General features: G+C 37.7%; 1 protein-coding gene across 11 annotated transcripts in view; it reads left to right on the top strand.

Annotated features, from left to right (window-relative positions):
* The window catches only part of LOC121952124 (RNA-binding protein Musashi homolog 2), a 338,550-nt gene that overhangs the window by 263,635 nt on the left and 51,825 nt on the right, over nucleotides 1-23,090 (top strand). For all 11 annotated transcript variants that reach the window (XM_088088718.1, XM_088088717.1, XM_088088720.1 and 8 more), the window contains one exon: nucleotides 7,584-7,658. In XM_088088718.1, coding sequence (XP_087944844.1) covers nucleotides 7,584-7,658 — 75 coding nt within the window. The remainder of the gene's footprint in view (nucleotides 1-7,583; nucleotides 7,659-23,090) is intronic.

The raw sequence follows: 23,090 nt of genomic DNA, 5'->3' as shown, positions 1-23,090 counted from the left end.
GTGAAACCCATTGTAATGCGCTACATCAAGACGAGCGGAGTGGTTTTGCCATTTCAGAAAATGTTGAAATAAGGGAGCATGAGGAACTAAGCCAACAATTTCAGTTTGGCATTTATTCTGTTTGACAGTAAGACAGTATCAAACACATAATATCCAATATTTTGCAGCCGGTGATAGCTTTTCATTGTATCATTTCGCAGTTCTTTTCAGACCAAACAAACAAAGAGGGGTTGTGTGAAAGCTATCCATCTGTAACTTCCTGGTGATGACTTCTCATCAGCAGCTGATGGAGGATTTTTCTTTTTCTTTTTTTTTTTTCTGGTGCAGCCTCCGTCCTACTTTATCCACACTAGGTTAAGGTTCCTCTCACCACCTCTCTGAGTTGCATTTCGTTTTTTTGTCTGCACGAGACGGGGAGAGGGTCTGGGAGAGGCATTTTCCCATTGGGTCAGGAATAAATTGAACTTTTTCATGGACAGCAAACACTGATTAGATATTTATGACCAAGGTCAACCTTTCTGATTCCAGCTGGCACAGGCTCTGAGGCATACAGAACAGAGCATCCACACACACGCTCAAACACCCACACCAACACACACGCACATAGCCTACATACACTCACGCACACCCTCACACATACAAATATGCGGAGATGCAAAGTATGTTTTGAGGCCTTGCTGTGGACACATGCATACAAGTATATTCATACCATTTCAGGACAAAATGTTTAAATGTCTACACCATAGTTATGATACAGTTATTATTTTAAAATATTTCTTATAGTTGTATTTAATGTATAGTTCTGGATTTTTTAAAAGTGGGGTTATACGAGGTACTTACCTATAGTCAGTTTATTAGATACAGTAGATGTCGGTCACTATGTTCTAGCTTGGAGAAGCAGACAGAATTACCGATACAGAAGTTGACCCTTTGAAACCCGGATCATCATTTTTTTTTTCTTTTTTCACAAGCTATTTGATCTTTTGAAACCTGAGCAAATTGACTTGATTTCTTTCAAAAACAGGCAGTGACCACCTTGGCAAGACATGTCCCACAAATCACAAGAAATTAGTAAAATGTGACAGAAAATGTGAAAGAAAATTACCTAAAAAATTAGTTTTAAAAAAGAGAGTAGGATTGGCAAAATTATCCAAGAACATAAGGGAAAGGGTCCTAAAACCATATTTAGAATTAAAATAATTTTACATTTCTAATTAAGTTACAGTTTTTAAAAAATAAAAGTATATATATATATTTACACACACACACACACACACACATATATATACACACACGAGGATAAGCAGTGAAAGACAATGAATGAACAAAGATATATATCATGTATCACAATATAGTCATAAAATATCGTGATATTATTTCAATTATTTCAATATTATTTATTGCCCACTCATTGTGTACACTTAATAAAAATAATCTTTTAATAATACTAATCTATGCATATAAAACACTTTTCAAAAGAGAGTTACGTGCTTCACAAGGCAACAAAATAAAACAGAGAAGCCATAAAAACAACACATTTGAAAAGAAAAATGTTTTTTTTTTTTTAAAAAAAAAACTAAAAAGAGATTACTGACTTAACCAGACTGATTTCCTTGCTTAAACCATTCTAGATTTTTTTTTAGGTGGCTAACATACGTTTTGCCATCCAAAGCAGTAAATTGCTTAGCTTCAGTATCCTGCCTTTTGTCCTTGGCGTGCAGACTTACATCTATTAATACGGTGACTATTGATAAGTACTTCATAAAACCCTGCTTAAAAAAAATCCAGACTATCCCTTTAATGTAAGCTCTATTAGTCTGCACTGTCTGTAGGAAGTTAAAATCTAGACATTTATTTGTGACTGCAGCCAATTTACCAGGCGAGTACATACTGTATCTAACAGAAACTGAGGACGCAGAAGCCTCTAAGAGGTTTCCGAGGTCAGTTTCCGAGGTGTAATTTACACACAGCGAAGACAGAGTTATCAAGGTTGGCTCCAGTGATTCATTCCTGGCCTAAAGGACTTCCTCTTATTAGGTAATTTAGTCCAGACTTATGGTTGAAGGTGATAATAGCTTGCGGAAAACGGATAAAGACTGAGACATATACCATAATTAGAGGGTTAATTATGTTTACATTACCTTTGATGGTGCTCAAATTCTCAGTGACTCTTACACGCGCTCACTCGCTCGCCCACCCGCTCCTCTCAAATGTCTTGTTTTGTCTGTATCCCACTTCCTCGCCGCCTGCTCCCTCACACCCCGTTTCTCAATATGTTGCCCACAGCTGCTTCTGTCTGAAAACTGTCCAGCTAATTAACTGGTGGGTCTGTGGTTGTAATAAGAATCATGACAGCAGATGAACAATACATCTGCTACTCTTAAATTTTTCTGGTGACACTGGGTCCTCTTTTGGCCTCATTGTAGCTCTCCATCCATCCAGGGACCGCGCAACTTCTAAACGAGCCTGTACCCTCACACAGACTTTGACTTTGGTTTACAGATGGCGATTTGTTGTCATGTTTTTCCAGCCTCAGCAACTTTTAGAATTCAGTAGCTGTGGTTACATGTTACCATAGTTGTATAAAAAGTAACCATGACTGAGTATTCCTAGGTTTCCTAGTTTATTAAAGATGGATATGTACTTATACTGTATGTAGCATCTCACATTGAAATATTTCTACAATGTTATGCTATAATTGTAATGCATACATCCTCAACCATTGTTTGTTCAGGGAAAGCTGACTGAACATTAAGCTCTTTTACAGCAATGCCCTGGATTAACATCCAATGAGCTAAAGGGATATGTAACACACAATAGCAATAAATCCAATAAAAAATCAAGGTCAGAAGTCAAAGCCTTGTTGTCAATTCTGCCATGTATGGTAGACATACAGCAATTGAAATTAAGTTTTGCCCACGGTGCAAAGAATTACAAGAGAGAAAACAAAGAAAAAATATATACATGGAATTAAATAATAGGGCATTAGAGAGAAAAAAAGATATAATGTATATATTCAAATGTGTGCAATATGGTGCAATGTGATTGGTGCAAAAGGCAGGAGATTTTCATTGTACGAGGTAATAACTTATATACAGTACAACAGCAGAAACAGTTTGTTGTGCAATGTAATGGAACAACAATATAAAAGCAGCAGCATTATTTAAAGGTGATGTTCTTTTTTGTATTTCAAAAATAAAATAAGCAGCAATGGCTGTCAAAAGTTATAGATTGCAATAAAAACAGTAAAAAGGTTAAATAACAAACAAATCTGCAACAACTGAAAAAAAAATGCATAACACAAGAAAAAATCATGACAATAAAAACAACATATAACAATCATGTCTGTGAATTTACCAAAACAGGAGCACTGTACAGTAACTATATTATCTAGCATACACTTAGAATGATCTACAGCTTATGTGCATGTGCATGTTTACAGCAAGTAAACATGCACATGCACAAAAGTTTGAATAAATGTAATAAATCGAAATAATTTAGATTAAAAAAAGGCAACAAGTCCTAATACATGCAGTTAACATGAGAAGCTGGAACTATGAAATGTTTTTTGTATGAAAAATGATGATGAAATAAATAGTTGCCAATTCATTTTCAAAACTAATTTGTTTTAGCTGTACTTGTATAATTTCATATTTTTGGTTTGTGCACAAAAATCTTAATTTGTGAAGTAGTTATCTTAAAATAGTAGGTAAGTAAAAAGTACAGTATTTCCCTCTGAATTGAAATGGATTAAAAGTAGAAGGAGGCATGAGATTAAATACTCAAATTATGGAAAAGTAACCTCAAATTTGTACTCTAGTACAGTATTTGAGTTACTGTACATAGTTAGCACTGGTCAGCAGAGGGACACAGTAATTGAAATTACAGTAATTGGGATCAATGCATCAAGTATAGCAGTATTTCTTTAGCCCTGAAATTTAATAATCCAGACATTATAATAACTCTAAAATCTAATTTTAACTTGATTAAATGATATTTGTGCACTTCCTCAAATATAAAACTTATTTTTTCCGTGTGTTGGACAATAACTTGCAGACTGTGCTAAGCAAGATGTTTTTCTCTTATCTTGATATGAGTTCTCTCGACCACTCTTTAAATTTCCTCTTACCCAGGAGAAAAGCAAAAATAAGAAAACACTGGTGAATCCCAAAGTCATTGAGTACTAACAAGTGGAAGTGTGTATCAGTTCTTTTTCAACATTTTCAGCACAATTTAACAATACCATGATAGTATTAATAACGGTGATCATTGTACAATCATAATGTGGAATTTTCACATCATTTAATCTCTGATACCAACAGTGGTGCAGGTATAAAAAAAGGTCAAAAGTCTCACTTGATGTTGCTATTCTCAGATGTGTAGTTTCTATTTAAGCAATTTTATTATTTAAACACATTCAGTACATGCTTGTAATTTCCATAAAGCAGTTGTTGCCCTCTTAACTCTTGACAACTATAGACTACCCTCTGAGCCTTTATATTCATTTTTGACAGTTTTTTTGGTCTGCCTGGATTTATTGTTTTATAAAGCTTGTATAATGAACTGTAACGCACAGTCAAGCTATAAACATCATTGTTTTCAGGACAACCTTGGCTAAGAATATTTGTGCTGCAGTGATGTCACTTGAATGTAAAAATAGTTGTGGAGACAAAGGACGACAAGACAAAGGAAAAACAAAATAAAAATTGAATCCCACTGTTTTTTACTGAAATAATACAAACAGATATACAAAACTCAGCTTTTTTGTTCCCTACATCAGTTCTCCTATGTGTTGGGATCCAGAAAGTAAAAATTAAACATTCTAAGCGGTTTACAAACTATTTACATTTCTCCCAAAGAAGTTAAAACGCTCTTTTTCCCACTTTTTGAGTGTGGCATTACTTGTGTCGTTCTTGAAAGTAGTTTCTGTCTGAAATGAGTCAGAGGGCCACATCACAAAATTTGCACTTCCAAATTTATTTATAGGTAATTGCTAAATTTAGAGATGTGGATAAAAATTCTGTCTTTTGTAATAATGACACACTCAAAAGTATTTTATGAGTGCCTTTTGTGTTAAATTACTTGGATGGAAAAAGAACATTTTTTTAAAACACTGACTAGTTCAAGGGTTACCTAAAAAACCCAAAATGGGGCGTAGGGTGGCTCAGTGGATAAATCAGGCGCCCCATAAATGAAGGCAATGTCCGTGCTGCAGCGGTCGCAGGTTCGATTCCAGCTCGCAGCCCTTTGCTGCATGTCATCCCCTCTCTCTCCCCCTTTCACGCTATCAATCTTCTGTCCTTTCTAATAAAGGCAAAAATGCCAAAAAAAATCTTAAAAAAAAAAGAAACCCAAAATACAAGAATTCAGAATAGAAATAGAGCATTATATCCAAACCTTGGAAATGACATTTGTAATGTAGTGATTTGGGGACCTGCAGGCACAGGCTCATTGCCTTATTTTCATCGTTTCTCTAACTGGAAATGTTGGCAGAGTGTTTGTCAGCTAGCTTTTCATTCTTATATCATTCTGGATAGTTTAATAAATAATAATGCATCATATATTGACTACAGTGCAACAAACTATGGTCATATGAAACTATAAATGTCCTTTATTATTTCTTAGATAATAACATTGGATACTTTAAAGTTCAAAGTTGGCAACCCTGTTCAAAACAATATAGCAACACACAGACGAATGCCATACTGGAGGTGTAAATGTGGGAACAACTATCACTTCCTTGCCCACAGTATCTTTTTAACAAACTGCCTCCAGCCAAAAAACACACAAACCTCTCTGTTCTGCTGAAGATGCACATAAACAGACGCCAACGTCATTTTAAGGCACCTGCTAGTAAGTGTTATTACACTGAGCTATAAAAATGCCTGAGAACTTGTGGTTGAATATAAAGTGAAAATGAATTAGACAGTTAACAGCCGGGGAGGGGGTGCTTTTTGTTCATAAGCTTATTAACCGTTGAAAAACCTGGATCAACATCAATTTTATTGTGCTTTATTCAGATGTCTTTGAAAAGGTCTTTGTTTTTTGTTTATTAATGGATTTCTATTAATTTCTTTTTAATCTATTTGTTTTTATTATTATTATTATTATTATTATTATTATTATTATTATTATTATTAGTGTTGTTGTTTTGGTTGTCATTATTTTATTTATTTAGCCATTGGTCGATTTTTATATTCATTGTTATTGTTTATTTCTTTTTAAAAGTTAAATACAGTTGAATATAGGTTAACTGCGAGGGAGCGCATTGCCTTAGTTTCATTTAGACAGTTAAGAACCAGTGCTATTTGTTCAGAAGCTTATCAGCCCTTTGAAATCTTAATCGACATCAATTTTCTTATGCTGTGTTCAGATGCCTTTAAGAAATATTTAAATCTTTGAACTCTGAGCAAATTGGTTTGATTTGTTTTGAAAACATGGGAAAAGAAAATGAGCAACTTAGCAAGAAATGTCCTGCAAATATCAAGAAATGAGCAGATTTAGGAAAAAACAATAATAAAATCCTGGAGAAAAGTCAATTTATCTATATTTATAATTTTCATAATTATGTGTTTAAAATTATGTTACAGAGTTATTATTATTTCGTCAGCACCTTCCCATGCATATCCTTGGCCCTTTTTTAAACTGTCCTTGTTTTGGCTGATTTTTAGGTTTTGTTTTTTTTTTTACTTTACTCTTTTTTGTGCTAATAATCAGGTTATTTATTTGTACTTTTTTCATTTTTTGTGCTATTTTTCTAGCCTTTCCATGTTTTTGAAAGAAATCAAGCCAATTTGCTCAAGTTTCAAAAGGTTAATGCTTTGTGTTTCAACACAGAAGTTGGCACCAGTTCTTGCTGACTAACCCCAATGAAGATCTAAACCCCAAAGAATGATAGATATATGTAAAAAAAAAAGGAAGAAAAACTTTGTATTAGCTGCTCTGAGGCCCCTGTCAAGGTACCAAAGTGTGTTAAAATCTAATATAATTAAACAGGTTATTGATCCATGAAGGGTAACTTGCTTTGAAGAGAGACTGTGTAAAATGCGTCCTGTAGGAAAAGCAGCGAGAGCAGCGCAATCAAGATTAGAGGTTAATATAATTGTTGACCATTGATTGAGGGTGGAGCCTGTTGTCAAAGTGCACACACAGTGAGTGTTTTTTGGGCTGACAATCTACCATCAGCATGATAAGCTATAAATACATGTCGCCTTTTTATTAGGCTTGAAGCAAAAAAAAAAAAAAATCACTTCTTGCATATTTTTTTTCTCAAACAACAGAAGCTAGGGTGACACATAATACACATTTTGTAAAGGAAATGTACAGCTCTAAAATGTAATCCTAACTATTTCAGGCTCATTTTTAATGTGGATTATTGTAGTTTTATTTTTCAGGGGTATTAAATAACATTAGCTGGAAAAATGAGATCACTTTAGTAGTCTTGATACCCAGGAGTTTTAAAAGCAGCCTTTTAAGATTTGTTTCCCTCTTAAAGTGGATTTATAAGTAGTTTCTTCCCAGTGTTTGTCTGTGTGTGTTGGTATCACATAATAATTCTCATCTTTCTTCTCTCTTTATCAAAGGTTACCCTAATATTGTGGCAACATATGGCCGCGGATACACTGGATTCGCACCCAGCTACAGCTACCAGTTCCCTGGTGAGTTAAAGGCTTTTTCCTCTTTTTTTTTTTAATATCCGTGTTGCAGCTGATTTCTGTCATGCACTCACAAACGCACACACACACGAACACGCATGCACGAGCGCTCATCAATATACAAGTCAGTCACCAAATAATCTGCAGGGTGATAAGTTCGTTACGTGTCTGGATTCCTCAACTAGCTTTTGAAAGCTGACGTATAGTGAAGTAAATTGCTTACCCCTTTTTATCCCGTACTTGAACACTACCATGACCAAATGTCTAAAATGGGAGGAAGTTCTTCCGCTGCCCAATGTATGCAAATTCATCTGTGGAGAAGCAGAAAAATAAGCAGTGCTTTGTGTAGGCAGCTTTAAAAAAAAAAAAAACTTGCTTCTTGTAATGGAAAATGAATGAAGTCATTTTCTGCATTAAAAGTGTTGACTCAGAGCGCCGGGCACTTTAATGGGAGTCCAAATGGGGGAGGCGTGCAGTCTGGAGGTGAGCAGCTGTACCTGTCTGCTTGCAAGAGGGCCGCTGTGGCTCGGCGGTGCCTCACTTAGACAGGCATCCCATCAATTTCATGCTTTATTTAAGGACTTTGCACATACTTTGTTTGCCGTGCCAGACATCATTCCTTCCACTGATAAGACGGAATGGGAAATATCTGACAGCAGCTCAGATCTCTGTAATATCTTTGTGAAATAGATTCAGGAATGGTAAGACACGGGGTCCAGCTGTGACCACCCGCAGATCAGACACATGCTAGATTTATAACTGACCACAACATTATTTGACAGATGAGATGGAATAGCGGCTGCTCATCAATGTGGGGAATATGATGGGCATACAAATGTGGGAATTAAGCCATTTTTGGCTGTCCGTTTTTTAAGAAAATGGAATAATTTAGGAGTGTAATGACTAAGGGAGAGGAAAAATCGATACAGCAAAGTATTGGGATATTTTGCGTGGCAATATTGTATCAATACATAAATGCCAAGTATGGCTATTTTATTGTATCAATTATCAATGTTGCAAATACAAATTAAACTTTTGGTAGCCTTCCAGATTAATAAAATCAATTTACTTTCAATCCACTAAATACCTGTCATTTCAATAAAAATATTGCAGTGAGATGAACACAGGGCTTGGTGATTTTGCTAAAAATAATATCAAGATAAAAAATGTCATATTGATCGCTAATGATGATTATCTATCAAAAACTTCAAATCATTATGAGAGTGAAATCTCTGTTTTGTTTTTGTTTGGGGATTTTTTTTAAATTTTTTTTTTACATTACAGCAACCTTGGTCTAAAGGAGAGAAATACCCTTACTGAGATTGTGAAACAGGCAAGTAAGATAGTGGTGGTACAGTTTAGTGTTTTTTAATGTATTTATCTAATAAACAGCTGCTCAAAAAAGCATCAGCCATTTGCTCTGACTGTGCACATCCCCTGAATTCTGACTTCAAGTTACTACCATCTGGCCTAAAATTAAAACTAAATAAATTGATAGGTATACAAATTCCTTCATTCCTGTCTCCATTACGCTGCTTGGTTGTCCATTACCTGTGATGATGATGATGATGATGATGATGATGATGATGATGATGATGATGATGATGACGACGATGACAGGGTAACAGTAAAAGTATATATTTTACTTGTGGTACCGATGACAATGATGATGGTGATTATATAGAATAACAGTGCATATTGTACTTGTTGTAGTAAGGATGATGAGGATGACCATGAACATGACATGATGATGATGGTGATGATGAATGGGTAACAGTAACAGTACATATTGTACTTGAAGTACTGATGGTGTTGTTGATGATGATGAAGATGATGATTTGGTGACAGTTTCTACTTATATTGTAATTGTTGTATTGATGATGATGATGATGATTTGAGAGTGACGGTAACAGTACATATGGCACTTGTAGTACTGATGGTGTTGATATTGATTACAAGGATTGGGTGACAGTAACGGTACATATTGTACTTGTCGTAACGATGATGATGATGATGATGATAGGGTGAAAGTAACAGTGCATATTGTACCTGTAGTAGTGAGGATGATGAGGATGACCATGACATGATGATGATGATGATGATAATGATAGGGTAACAGTAATAGCACATATTGTACTTGTAGTACTGATAGTGTTGTTGTTGATGATGATGATGATGATGATGATGGTGATGATGTGATGACGGTAGCTATTTATGTTGTAACTGCTGTATTGATGATGGTGATGTTGATTTGAGAGTGACAGTAACAGTACATATCACTCTTGTGTACTATATTGCTGCAGCATCCGCCTTTATGGTCCTGATGCTGCATTACAGTGACTGCCATGACCTGTTGATGCTGCTGTATACTACACTTGAAATGGTTCATGGTATTAGGAGATGTTGTCAATTTTAACGCCCACTAAATTATTATAGGCCAAATGGAGTTATGATGGACACTATTTAATCTGCTCCTGTGGAGCTTAAATGTGCATAGATGCAAGTCACCATGTATACAGATTCATGTCAACTGTTGTATGTTTCTGTGGCACAAATTGTTTTGTGCTTTATGTGTTTTTATTATGTTTTTACAATTGCTGCAACACAAATTGCCCTCTGGGACAAATAAAACATTGAATTGAATTACAGTCAAACAGTAAGCTGAAACAGTTTTTTGAAAACATCTGAGGTGAGGAATATGCAACTCAGTAACAGTGTCTTGGTTAATATTATTATTATTTTAGTGCTACTTAGTTTTACCGTTTTGTCGGCCTCCGTTTTCATTGTCTGGATTGCAGTGTGGCGCTCACTTCCTGTTCACAAACTCTCACCATTATTGCGAAACAAGGCATTAAAATACATTTCTGAAAACACATTAGGCAAGAAATAGGCAGTGCAGAAACATAATCTTGATTTATATGCAATCAGCGCTGCCTAGTTTTACCGTTTGATTGGATTTCAGTTCAAGTTTGAAGCTATACAGAAATGCAAAAGTACAGCCTGTAGTTCGAGCAACAGACCCAAGAGCCAGATGAAACACCACCAGATGGGGGAAGAGGGGATATTCAGGCACTGATAAGATGGAGGAAAGTTTGCTGCAGTTCATCTACACATCTACCCTCATTGTTTTGATACAAAGCGGGCTGAAAATCAGCAAAATCCCTTTTAAAATGGCAATAATATTATATCATGACAATGTCGTGTCGGGAGCCTCTGGTGATTCCCACCCCTAATAATGACCCTTTCTTTCAATAACTGATTGACCATGTACATGATTGTTTTTGTGTACAGCATGCATCTAAGATGACTTTTAAGAATAAGTGCTTATCCATCCTTCATATCCTACAAAAGCATCCTAAAAAGCGAGAGAAGAGACTGAAAGGAAAAGGAGTGCGCAGTATTTATTCCATATAAGTAATTCTAGTTAAACATGGATTTTTAAAATGTTTACTGTTTAGGACAAATTAAGGGATGTCACCTTGCCCGAGGCAGAATGTATGATCCTGTCCATGTTAAACTCAATTTAAAGAATTTGATAAAGCTGTATGATTAAAACAGCCTCCTCTGGGCTCGCTCAACTCTTGACAGGGTAATTGGAATTTTTAATGTATGAATCAAACTCCTTGTCCAAATTAAATAACCTTAGGCCAAATATTGACTGGTGTCCTTCCTTACTAAGATGTGGAAAGCATCCTCAATTTATGATCAAAGCCCCCCCCTGTTTTTTTTTTTTTTTCTCACTGTACACAACCCTGCTGAAACACTCCTATAAATAAATGGAGCTGAGACCAGGCAGGCTGGATCCAAGAGGCGTAAATTGTGGGCAGCATTTCAAGGCTTTTTTACACCCAGTAAACCTCAGGGGTCCACTGCTAACAGGAAAAAGTGGTAAGGCAATTGTCCAATTGTCAAGATAAAACAGTGATAAAACATTGATCAGTGATGAAACACTGAATTAAAGTAAGAAAACTCAATAAGACATACACAGAAAAAAGAGAAACCAAAGCTGACATCCCTGCAGCTGAAACAGAGTTCAAGTGTAGAAAAAAAGAGGTGAGATATATATATATATATATATATATATATATATATATATATATATATATATATATATATATATATATATATATATATATATATATACACAACCATATTTAAAAAACGACAGCATTCAGTGCAGCCAGATAGACGCAAAGCAGACTCCAGCTCCACTGCTATTAAACAGTATCTGACAACTTAGCACTCTGGTCCTTGTGACACTCCCAATTAATTCCAACATTGATCACAAAGTGCCTTTGATATCGATCGCATACAGCATGTTTCTATGTGTCTGTATTTGTATGCCGTGAGTCGCTTAACAAAATGATTGCAGCACAGACATCATCACCATTTGTGCTGAGAGACCTTCACATATTGTGATGTAAATCAGGTCATCCTCTATCTGTCAAAAAGCTGCCCATGCAAGCAATCATATTTTAGAGCATTTTCCCTAAAGGGCAGACTGTGGTATTTATTTGTGTTTAGACTAGTAGTTACTGTAAAAATAATTTTTTGGGTGAGGAAGAGAACAACTGCTACTCATAAATCGCTGAGTAACATGAAAGCACAGCCTTTATTCTTTATTTAGAGCCAGAGTCCCAAGTAGCACTTTATTTTGAAAGTCCACCAGCAGAGTTTATAGTTACATTCCAATAGTTTATTAGTATTAGTTTAAATTCAGCAATTCAGCTGCTTTCTTTGTAGATGTCCATCTATAGAGTATATGTGACCATTCACTACATATTCTGGTAATAATTAAGTTACACTTGAGCTGTTTACTCACATTATGCAGCATATGGGAATACATAAGTATGTGCATGAATTGTCACATTTACTCTAATCTGTGAATCATCTGCAGAATTCAGTGAAACAGTTGAATTGTTGAATATCAGCTACTAAGCTTTCGCAATATTAGAAATACTCTATAAACTAGGTGTAGGCTGACTATCCAAATAAAGTGCCTCCCAATATTTTAGGATAGGAAAACTAGCTGCAAGTTTAAAATCATAAGACCACTAATGATTCACCAATTTTCAGTTGCACTTCAAGGAAAAAAGTTCTGTTTTGCACAAGTGCATAGACCTAATCTTTGCACGTACTTTAGACAGATGTTTGTTTAGCTATTATAGAATACATTCAGACTGATAACAGAAAGAGGATTGGAGTGTTTAATAAAGATGCCTTCTCTGATTTTTGTTCAGTTTTTTTAAATCCCAAGCTGTACTTTATATGCACTGCTGTAATCACACGCTGTTTACCTCGTGGGAGCATTGTTTCAGCATTATGCCTGCATCCTGCAATGTGTAGTGACAATCAAGAAAGCAGCAATGTTTTCCATTACCACAGAATTACAAATGGTAAGGAGGTGTAACAAATGATTCACAGCATCACAAGAACAACAAGTCTTTTTTTTCTGTTTTATTTGTAGTCATCACAGCTTTTCTCTGTAAGAGCGGATACAATTACTTGATTTGTTTACTATGTTTAAGTAACACATTTCCTTCAGTTTTACATTGATTTGTTTGTTGGCAGAGTTCGTCTCTAACTAGAGACTCAGAACAGAGTGGTACACAATGACCTGTGACAGTCATTGTCTGCCGGATCCTATTGTGATGAAAAATGTCAGAGCATTTTCTCAGAATGTGCTGCTGCACAATTAGGACTTTGATGGCAAGCAGTGGTGTTGTCAGTGTCAAATGAAAGCAGAGGAGACTGGAATGTATGTATGCAAATGTGACATGTGATATGTGATATTCAAGTGTTGTCACGTTGCATTTTCTGTGTGGATGTAAACATCCCCACTGTTTAAGATAAAGACCAGTGGACTTGTGCTGAGGCTGTTTCTGCCTCTGCCTTTAAATAACACCAGTCTCTCACACTGGTGTCGTCGTACTGCTCTCATCATGTGATTTGGTAAGAAAATAATGCTAATATTTCTTAAACTTTCACTTTTGAGTTGCTGCTGAATCTCCATATTTCAGTCCCTGAAGTAACCTCACTTTGAATTGAGCAGCATCTTTCTTTTTTTTCCCGAAATCTTTTGCACCCACCCACGACATACTTCCAAAAAAGATGCAAAAGATTAAACTTTTGGCACTCTGATGAACCCTATTTCCTAGAGCAGTGTTAACCCTTTGAAATCTAATCAAATTGGTTTGATTTTTTTTTAAAACATGAGGAAAGGGAAATCAGCATCTAATGACGTGCCTCATATAATAGCAAGAAATTAGCAAAAAGTTACAAGAAATATAGCTGAAAATAAGCACACAAAATAAGAAACAAGAAAATGACCTCAAAAAGTGATTACAAATGAAAATGCGTGTGTGTGTGTGTGTGTGTGTGTGTGTGTGTGTGTCTTAAAATTTCAGGTCATTTTCTTGTCACCTTTTACTAATTCTCTAATTTCTTGCCAAGTTGGACATTGCCTTTTTCCCTTTATTATTATTTATTTATTTTTAAACCAAATCAATTCGCTCAGGTTTCAAGGAGTTAAAAAAGTTTTGCAAGGCGTCTGAACACAGCACAAAAAAACTGGTTTCGATCAAAGTTTCAAAGGGTTAAGTTGATTGACATTTTTGCATAATTGAGGTTAACTTACTGAAAAGAGGAGCACAATAGTTAACAGCATGCTGGAGCCATCCTACATCAGCATGCTATGGGGAAGATTCAACAAATAAACAATAAAAACCTCTTCTCACTCACTGTAAATCTTCTGGTGTCTAGCAATACAGATAACATTGGTAATATTTGCCTCAGTTTAAAGACATCTGCTTTGAGATTTGTGCTGACGCCCCCAATGTAATTGAGGTGAGATAATATCTTTGTTTGCAGTTTGGGTGAACCAGCCCTTTAACAGCTGCTGCACTGTTTACTATCACCAACTGCATTCAGTAATAAATGTGCTGTTATAGTGATATGACAAAATTGGCAGGTATCCAGTTAAACACTGTCAGATAACTTTAGAGTGATGTCAGGGTGGCACATATCTGTGAATGCAGGTATCAGTTTCACTTAGGCTCAGCTCACGTAGGTAGTTGACATGTCAATCATGTAGCTTCAGCTCATTTTCTGCTATGGAGCCCACATACAGTACAGCTGCCTATGAAAATACAGCTGGAGGATTGCTGCATCACTCAGTGAAGACTTGTTTCTTTATTAATTTATAATTTTCATTTTTAATCTGTTGGAAATTTAATCTGTAATTATAATAAGAAATGAAAATATTATTATGATATATCATATACAGTAAAATTATTTTTACTATTTAAAAAAAAAAAAAATTATTTAAATGACCTGTTAACAGGGGCTCGCGCTTAGCCCTAAATGTATTCAAACCCTACAAATGTCTAATGGTCAAAAACAGGCAATTCAATTATTTAATGTTATTATTTAATTTATTTAGTGTATTATTTTTGTGTATTTTATAACCGGCCCCTGGCCTCATGTCATTTTACAAGCATGGCCACCAGGCAAAGCAAGTTGAGCATTCCTGCAGTACCCCTTCCGAGTGAGCTAAATTAGAATTGCGACTGCTTTTGAGAAATATCCACATTAGCTCAAAGGAAACTTGAAAGTAACATCCGCTCTAAACAATGTTGTACACTGCTCTGCTCATCCTGGATGGCAGCTGGGGCAAGAATCAAAGTATGCAAATACAGCACACATCAGCATTACAGAACTTGACTTAAATGATCAGACTTCAGAGGTAACATTTATCAGGCTACAAAGAGCAGACGAAAATTGAAAGCATTTTTGAATCAAAATGAGGTACAAAAGGACTTCACTTTGAGTCTATCAGACATTAAAGAGTGCACCGTTCCCTAGATACTGCAGTTATAAACAGTGGGACAGCACTGATTTTCAGATAGCTTCAGGGGAAGAAAAGTTTTGTCAAAATTAAGATCCTTTTTGTCTTTTTTTTTCCCCGTTTTGAGAGAGGCTACATTTATTTTCCGCTCTCCAAGAATTCATGCCATATCTGGGGTTTTTTCATTTCATCTGTGTAGAGGTTAATAAAATTGTTCGAGTAGATGAAGCCTACAGTAAGATGATCGTATCTTTTCTTTACATTTTAAATGAAGATACCTAATGGAATAGATAGGATGGTATTTTTCTGACTTGAGGCTGCAGTTGGTAACTTTTATTTGAAAAACAAACTTTTGTCATATTTGATGAAACTGTCACTATATCCTGAAAGTAGCACATGAGACAGATAAGTGATGGAAAAAATACAGTACATATGATAGCCTACAAAAATGCACACGCAACAGTTCGTTTGATATCCTATGAATTAACACCCAATGAATGACTTGTGTAATTAACCTAAAGTCACATAAGTTAGGTTTGGGAAAGGAATCATGGTATGGACGTACCTTGAAATGACTAAAAGTTCACTCGTTACAGTTTCAAACACGTATCTCCTGGGTAAAGTCTATGGTGTTGTGACCCATCAGCTACCCTTTCTGGTCAGTGTAGATTACGGGGTACAGATCACACGGGAACAATTCCTTGTTTACCCCCATCAGCAATGGTCAAGTGATTGCAGCTTTCCAAAATAAATGGGTCATGCACGAATTACTGGCTCGTGATTACATGTGGCATATGTACAAATTTGAGTGCGTTACTTTTCATAGAAGCAAAAGTCCACTTGAATTCAAGGATGAACTGATTGGAATTTGATGGCCAAAGGGCAATGTCACTGTGACTTTACACGTGTTTTTGGCTAAAACGCAGGAATTAATATGCTAATTATGACAAAATTGCATACAAATATCTAATAGGATTAAATGATGAAGTGATGGCATTTTATTTCTAAAAGGTCAAAGTTCAACTGTGACATCATGATGTTCTGCAAAAACACTTCTGGCCATTACTCAGCGCCATATCTCAGGAACAGAAGGGGAGACATTTGGTCAGATAGTGAATTGGTGACACTAATCTCGGGTGTCCATCTTGAAACTGCTCTGATTGTATAGATCTGCTTTACCGCCTGGGGAAAGATGTGTGTGAAGCACAGCTTTGGTGTTTTCATAGAGATGGATGTATAAGCGTAACATGACTTGTTTGCTGATGCATAAAACCACCAGGCGATAATTCTAGTTTTTAAAAGTTACCAGATGTAGCTTTAAAAGCCAAAACACAGCTGTGAGTTTTGCTGGAAACAGGAAAAACAGGAGCTGACAAGACATAAGGAACATTACTGTACATTATTCTCCTTTCTATGCAACAGTCTAATTAGCATTAGCTAGTTGATAAATGTGCTATTGTATTATTCAACTCGCAGCCCCCAGGGGAACATCCCGAGATGTGCCGCATTTAAAACATGAGGTGCCGAGTTTGGAAGACCTCACATGATTAAGGCGTTTAAAGCTACATTTAAAGGAGTATCTTATTTGATCACAGCCTTACAGTACTTTGAACTGTTCTCTAACATAAAGAATTCTTTTTTTTAAAAGATTACCCAAGGCTACAACGTTATACAGAGAAAGGTTCTTGTGTTTACTGTGCATATTAAAATGCAAATGGCTTGAAAGAAAATAGCAATAAGTGCAAGTTAAGTTTATGCGCTGTAATTTATGTGCAGTATAGTTTCCGCCAGTGGTGCTAGCAAATATAGAGGAGAGGTTTAAGAGTGGTGGTATACTCCATTGTGTGTGTGATGTATGCATGAATAGGAGGCTTGTCTGTATGAGCGGAAATGTAATTAAAAAGAAAATGTAGTGTGCATATGTGCATTATGCATGTGAATAAGCTGCAGAGGCAAGCATCAAAAGCAGGGAAACACCCATGATACATTCATATTGTGCTGTCTGTTGTTAACCAGTCTTGTATCGGTTCCTTTCATTGCACGCACATGAATGCACAGTTGAACGCACACGCGCGCGCACACACACACACACACACACACACACACACAACGCACACTGAAAAGCTATATTTATACAAAGGCTACGATGTGTATGCAGGGGAGAGGTATAGGTGGAGGGACTTAACCAGGAGCTTCTCTCCGCTTGCCCGTCTTCCTGTGCAACTTGCTGCCTCCACAGCCGTGCCCTCAGAGCCTCCCCTGGCATAAATGACCATTATGGCTCCATTAGGGCTGCTAGTAGGAGGTCATTATGCTACACTGAAAAACCACGGATGAAGATGTCAGTGGGGTCCCATCAGGGGAGAGACACAGACTGAGTGAGAGAAAGACATAACACTCAGTCATCTAGCTACTCCAGATGTCATGACAGACAAACAGCAATTCAGGTCCAGTGAGTCAGCCTCTTAAGTAGTAAAAGAACGAAGAGAAAGGATGATTAAGGAGGGGAAAGGGCAGCAGTAAGTGTAGCAAGGGTGCAGTGAGAACAGAAAGCTTACCAGTTACCTTAACAGTATCCTTTTTTTAAAAAAAAAAAAAAAACATTGCATTTTGTATGTCTTTCTCACAACACATTCTCATAACCAGCGCCTGTGTGGTGTTTGGGTAAGTTTGTTGGACTTGGTGGATTGGTTTTTCCATCTGTTTTTTCTTGTCTTGTTGCCATATCCTTTTCTTGTCACACGCTTCATCTGTGTCAGATCTGCTTCCCCCGTCAGATATGAAGTGTGGGATAGCGCTGCGGTAGCCTCCATCCCTCTGTATCTGCAACTCCACCAACCAACCATGCCTTAGAAACAACAGCACACTCCATCATATCTAAGTGACAGAAAATGCCATTTCAAAAGCTTTAAATCAGTGTGGAGGAGATTTCTTTTTCTGCGTGAATGTAAACAGGACTCAGCCCGGCAGGTGGTTATGAGTGAGTATGAAAACCTGCAGGGCGGCCTGGTTGGCTTTAAGAATACCCCATACACAGAAGATGAAGGGTTTGGCTGCCATAACCACCCACATGTCTGTTATCATGTTTGAAGTTAATTTGGATTTTTTTTTAAAATCAGAGATGTACAAAGTTCGACCAGAGTTTCTCATACGTTGATTTATTTTTGGTGGCTGTCCACGATTAAAACATCTGCTGCCACAAACAGATTTTCTATTTTTGGACTGCTCATTAGAAGTACGAAATATATATGCCGTTCATTATTTTTGCACTAAACTCTTGGAGCACAGAGTGTACTCTGAAAGCCTTGAAACTGTGGTGATTGTATAGATCTTGTCTGCAGCCGAAGGGGAAGATGTGTGTGAAGAAGCCATGTTTTAGAATATGTAGCTTCTTTGCAGCAACATACCTAATTGAAGCATTGTCAACCGTCATGGCTACATTTGAGTCTGCACAGACATGGATGTGAAGTGCAACTGCAACTTGACAGATTTGCAGAGGCATACAACCACGCGGTATTTAGTTGTTTTTTTTTTGGGGGGGGGGTGGCAACTGAGGTTATAGTATGGACTGTCTTCCTCAAATACAGTACACAGAGTGACAGCTGTTGCATGAATTGAGGTTAAACCTATAAAAGGTGCATGTTGCTCTATGCAACTGTAAATAACAACGAAATAAAGGCTGCTGGCCTTTTGGCTTTTTCTCCTGTAGGAGGGGGATTTGAAGATATAGGAAGCAGCTGTCCTCTCTGGAGGTGGGCTATAGAGAAACAGAGCTGCTGACCTGTGCAACTAGTATGATAGAGACGGTTCCTGGGGGCTGCATGCCCCTATAAACTGGGGCAGAGCCAACCAAGCATATGAAAAATGCACCAGAGGTCACATCCCGGGCACTGGCCTGAACTACCAGTTAGCCTCCCAGGGTTTAGCAACCGTCTGTTGTTGGGAGCTGGAAAAGGTGTTGACGTGGACTATATAGAGATGTTAACTCTGTGAAGCAAAGGAAGCTCCTGAAAGGTTAAGGGGGTCAAGGACAAGGAGGCATGTGTGGTGATATGTATATTTAGGACATAAAGGACAAAGCTCTGCTGAGAGTAAACATGGAGAGAACGAGCCAACCTTTTTCTATCTTTACAGGTTTAAAGGGTAGCTTCAGCATTTTTCAACCTGGACCTTATTTCCCCATGTGTTTGTGTTTAAGTGGCTAATGTTAACAACACTTTTTAAATTGGTCAAGTATTGAGAGAGAGGGTGGGAACCACACAACACATGCAATGCAGCAACCTGGCTAGCAGTTTTTGGTTCTAAAAACATTCTGAGAATAGCACAATGCAACCAGTGCAATGTTTTAGTAATGTTTTCAGTGGCAAGTTTTCTTTTAGTTCCCAGAATGTTCTTTTTAAAGTTAGGGTAGCATTATCGATAAACATCAAAAAATGTTACATTTTGTTGTTAACATGTCACATTACATTACATTTTCATAAAAAATGGTCTGTAATCTCAGGCCTCAATAACATGTTCTGAAAATGCTTTGAAAATGTTCTTTCTTTGTTGTCATGTAACATTGTGGGAAGGTTTTATAAAGGAACATACTATGATCTGAACCCGAGGAGCCTCTTGCTGTGAGGCGACAGTGCTAACCACTACACCACTGTGCTGCCCCAAAATGCCAAATATTAGCCCCAATAATTGGCCAGGCTGATAATCTGTCGACCCCTGAATTGGACTGGGTTAAGTGGAAGCTAGTGAGACATTTCAGAGCCTTATAATAACAATCTGAGACTGTTGCAAAATAAGCCACTTTTAATGGATGCCTAGTGACAGTGCAAAAATATCTGGTTACACTGCAAGCATTGCCCTGCTCCTGTTTGCAGCCCTATTTCTCCATACTAAACATTTTTCAAAAATGAATGTTCACATCAGTCACTCAGACACAAAAACGTGGAAAGATGGGTTCCAAGTTTAAAAATGTAGGTTGCCCTTTAAAGCAAACTCCTGTAGCACTTTTTCATAGTAAAGGCCCTCAGGCAGAGAAATCATTTTCTGTTACACTTTATTGTAAGATTGGAATCAAAGATAGACTACAAATTTATTTATCTGCAGCTTCAACAACTATGCCATGTTCATCTGAGAGCAGTTGTCTCCAGATGCAGATGCACAAACTGGCGTTGCTCCAGTATCATTCCAGATCCAGACATTTTATCAAAGTTGACCTTAGTATCCCATTAATTAAAAGTGTGGACGATGCAGTTTCAAACTTTCTGTCCAATCAAACTCTTCTTGCTGGCTATAGTTCATTACTTCCTGTGTGGATGATGATGTAGTCTGGGACACCGTGTGCGGTCATTATCAGCAGATCTGAAGCCCACTTAAGTATCCAGACATCTTATATTTCCCATTTCAGTACAATAAGTACCCCACTTCTTGGCATCAGTACTGGAGCAGGTGGAAAAAATCACTGGCCTGAGGCTGATGAGGAGCTTACCTGTGCCATGGGTGCATGCAACATTGTCCTCCATAAGACAGATCCCACTGTTTGTGTTTTTATGGCACCTTTGAGACGTGGCGGCGGCGCACATCGGTAGAACAGGTCTCTATTGAAATGCAGTTACACCGCAGATTGTTCCTTAGATCCTGTGACCATCTCTGTACAAGCTGGGTGAGCTGTGACCCCAGCAAGTGGTCCCACAGGCCAGAGTGAGCGCTACAGGGCTGGAAGCAGATGGCCCTCCTGATGCCACACTGACTCACAGATTGACTTTAATTGCCAAGGCTGATCATTAGCCCAATGGGTCTGTGGAGGCCGGGGCACTCCATGAGTCGCAGGCCCTTAAAATAGGGCCTGATGAGGAGCGTCGTGACCTCGCACACTCCAACGACCATGCACAACGCATCTTTTTCTCTCTCACACACACACACAGGCATAAAACTGACACAATCGAGCACTCTTCAAGGCTGCGTATGAAGGCAAAGGAGGTGGAGGGACTTTACCAGAGGCCTGTCTCTGCCTGCCTGTCTGCCTCTCTGACTCACTGTCTCCACAGCAATGCTGACTGCACACACACATTTGCACATGCAGGCTCTCTGAGCTCCCCGGGCTATGACTCTGTTCGCTGTGACAGTAGTGAGTGTGCTGCTTTGACGTCAGTGGACAGCACTGTATGTCACGCCCTGTCTACATCTGTGTGTGCAGTCAGAGAGCTCTCAGATCAGCTCTGATCTCCATTAACAGACTTTCAATATGTTTAATGTGCATTTGCTTTAGTGTCAGAGATACTATAGACTATGCAGACATGCACTAGAGGCACTGTATGGATTCAACAAGTGTAGTAGCACCAGCATGCCACTCGAGCCTGTGCAGGACCAGTGGTTTTGTTCATTTATGCTTTGTGGTTTCAGTTTTTTAATCCCTTTGTGACGTTACCGACGATAACCACAGCCAGAGGGGATTTCATCAATTTTAGCACAAACATACACTTGGTCTTAAGGATGAACTGTTCACATTTTGGGGTTCATAGGTAAGGTCAAGGTCACTGCAACCTTGTCTTCATTCTTGTGAACGGGATATCTCCAGAGAGAATTTATTCAATTTTGAAACAAACGTTCACTTGGACTCAAGAATGAACTGATTAGAATTTGGTGGTCATAGGTCATAGGTCATAGGTCAAGGTCACTGATGTTGCAGCCATCTTTTTCTTGTAAACCCTACATCTCACAAATATCTCTCGGGAATCTTTTCAAATTTGGCACAAGAATCCACTTGGACTCAAGGATAAACCTGTTAGAATTTGGTGTTTAAAGGTCAAAGGTCAGGGTCACAGTGAGGTTACATCTGTCTCATTCTTGTGAACCCCATATTCCATGGTCACCTTCAGGAAATCTCTTTCAATTTGGCACAAATGTCCACTTGAATTTAAGGATGATCCTATTAGATTTTGGTGGTAAAAGGTCAAGGTCACTATGACCTTGCATCCATCTCATTCTTGTGACTGCAATATCTCAAGAAGGTCTTGAGGTAGTTTTCTCAAAATTGGCACAAACTTCCACTTGGACACAAGAATGAACTGATTAGAATTTGGTGGTTGAAAAAAATCAAAGGTCAGGGTCACTGTGATGATCAATTGATGACATTTTATATCCAAAAGGTTAAAGGTCATCTTCATTGTGAGATCATAATATTCTGTAAAAACGTGTTTGGCCATCGTCATAACTCAGGAACAGACTTGGAGACATTTGGTCAGATACTGAATTGGTGACACTAATCTGTGATCTAGATCCTCTGTGCTGCTGAGAGGAAGATGTGTGTTAAGCATCCATGTTTTCACAGACATGAATGTAAACTGTAACTGCAGCTCTACTGGTGTGCTTAGGCATACAGCGGCGAGGCAGTAATTCTAGTTTTTCTGTTCAGATGCAGTGTGCACTGGTCCATCTGCACATGCACACAAGTCAGGTCAAGTGCACATCCACGTGTGCCTCCTCGGGTGCACCTGTCTCTGCAAAAACCAGCCACCGCTCTGTGACACAGCCGATGCTGAAAGGCTGGATATTTCCTGAAAGTGGAAGAGAAGGCTCACCTCATTTGCCCAGGT

The sequence above is a fragment of the Plectropomus leopardus genome, chromosome 15, assembly GCF_026936395.1.
Source record: "Plectropomus leopardus strain MGB_pleo_1.0 chromosome 15, ASM2693639v1, whole genome shotgun sequence".
Taxonomy (NCBI): Eukaryota; Metazoa; Chordata; class Actinopteri; order Perciformes; family Serranidae; genus Plectropomus; species Plectropomus leopardus.
The sequence above is the reverse complement of the archived record's forward strand: the minus strand, read 5'-3'. Positions and strand labels throughout refer to the sequence as shown.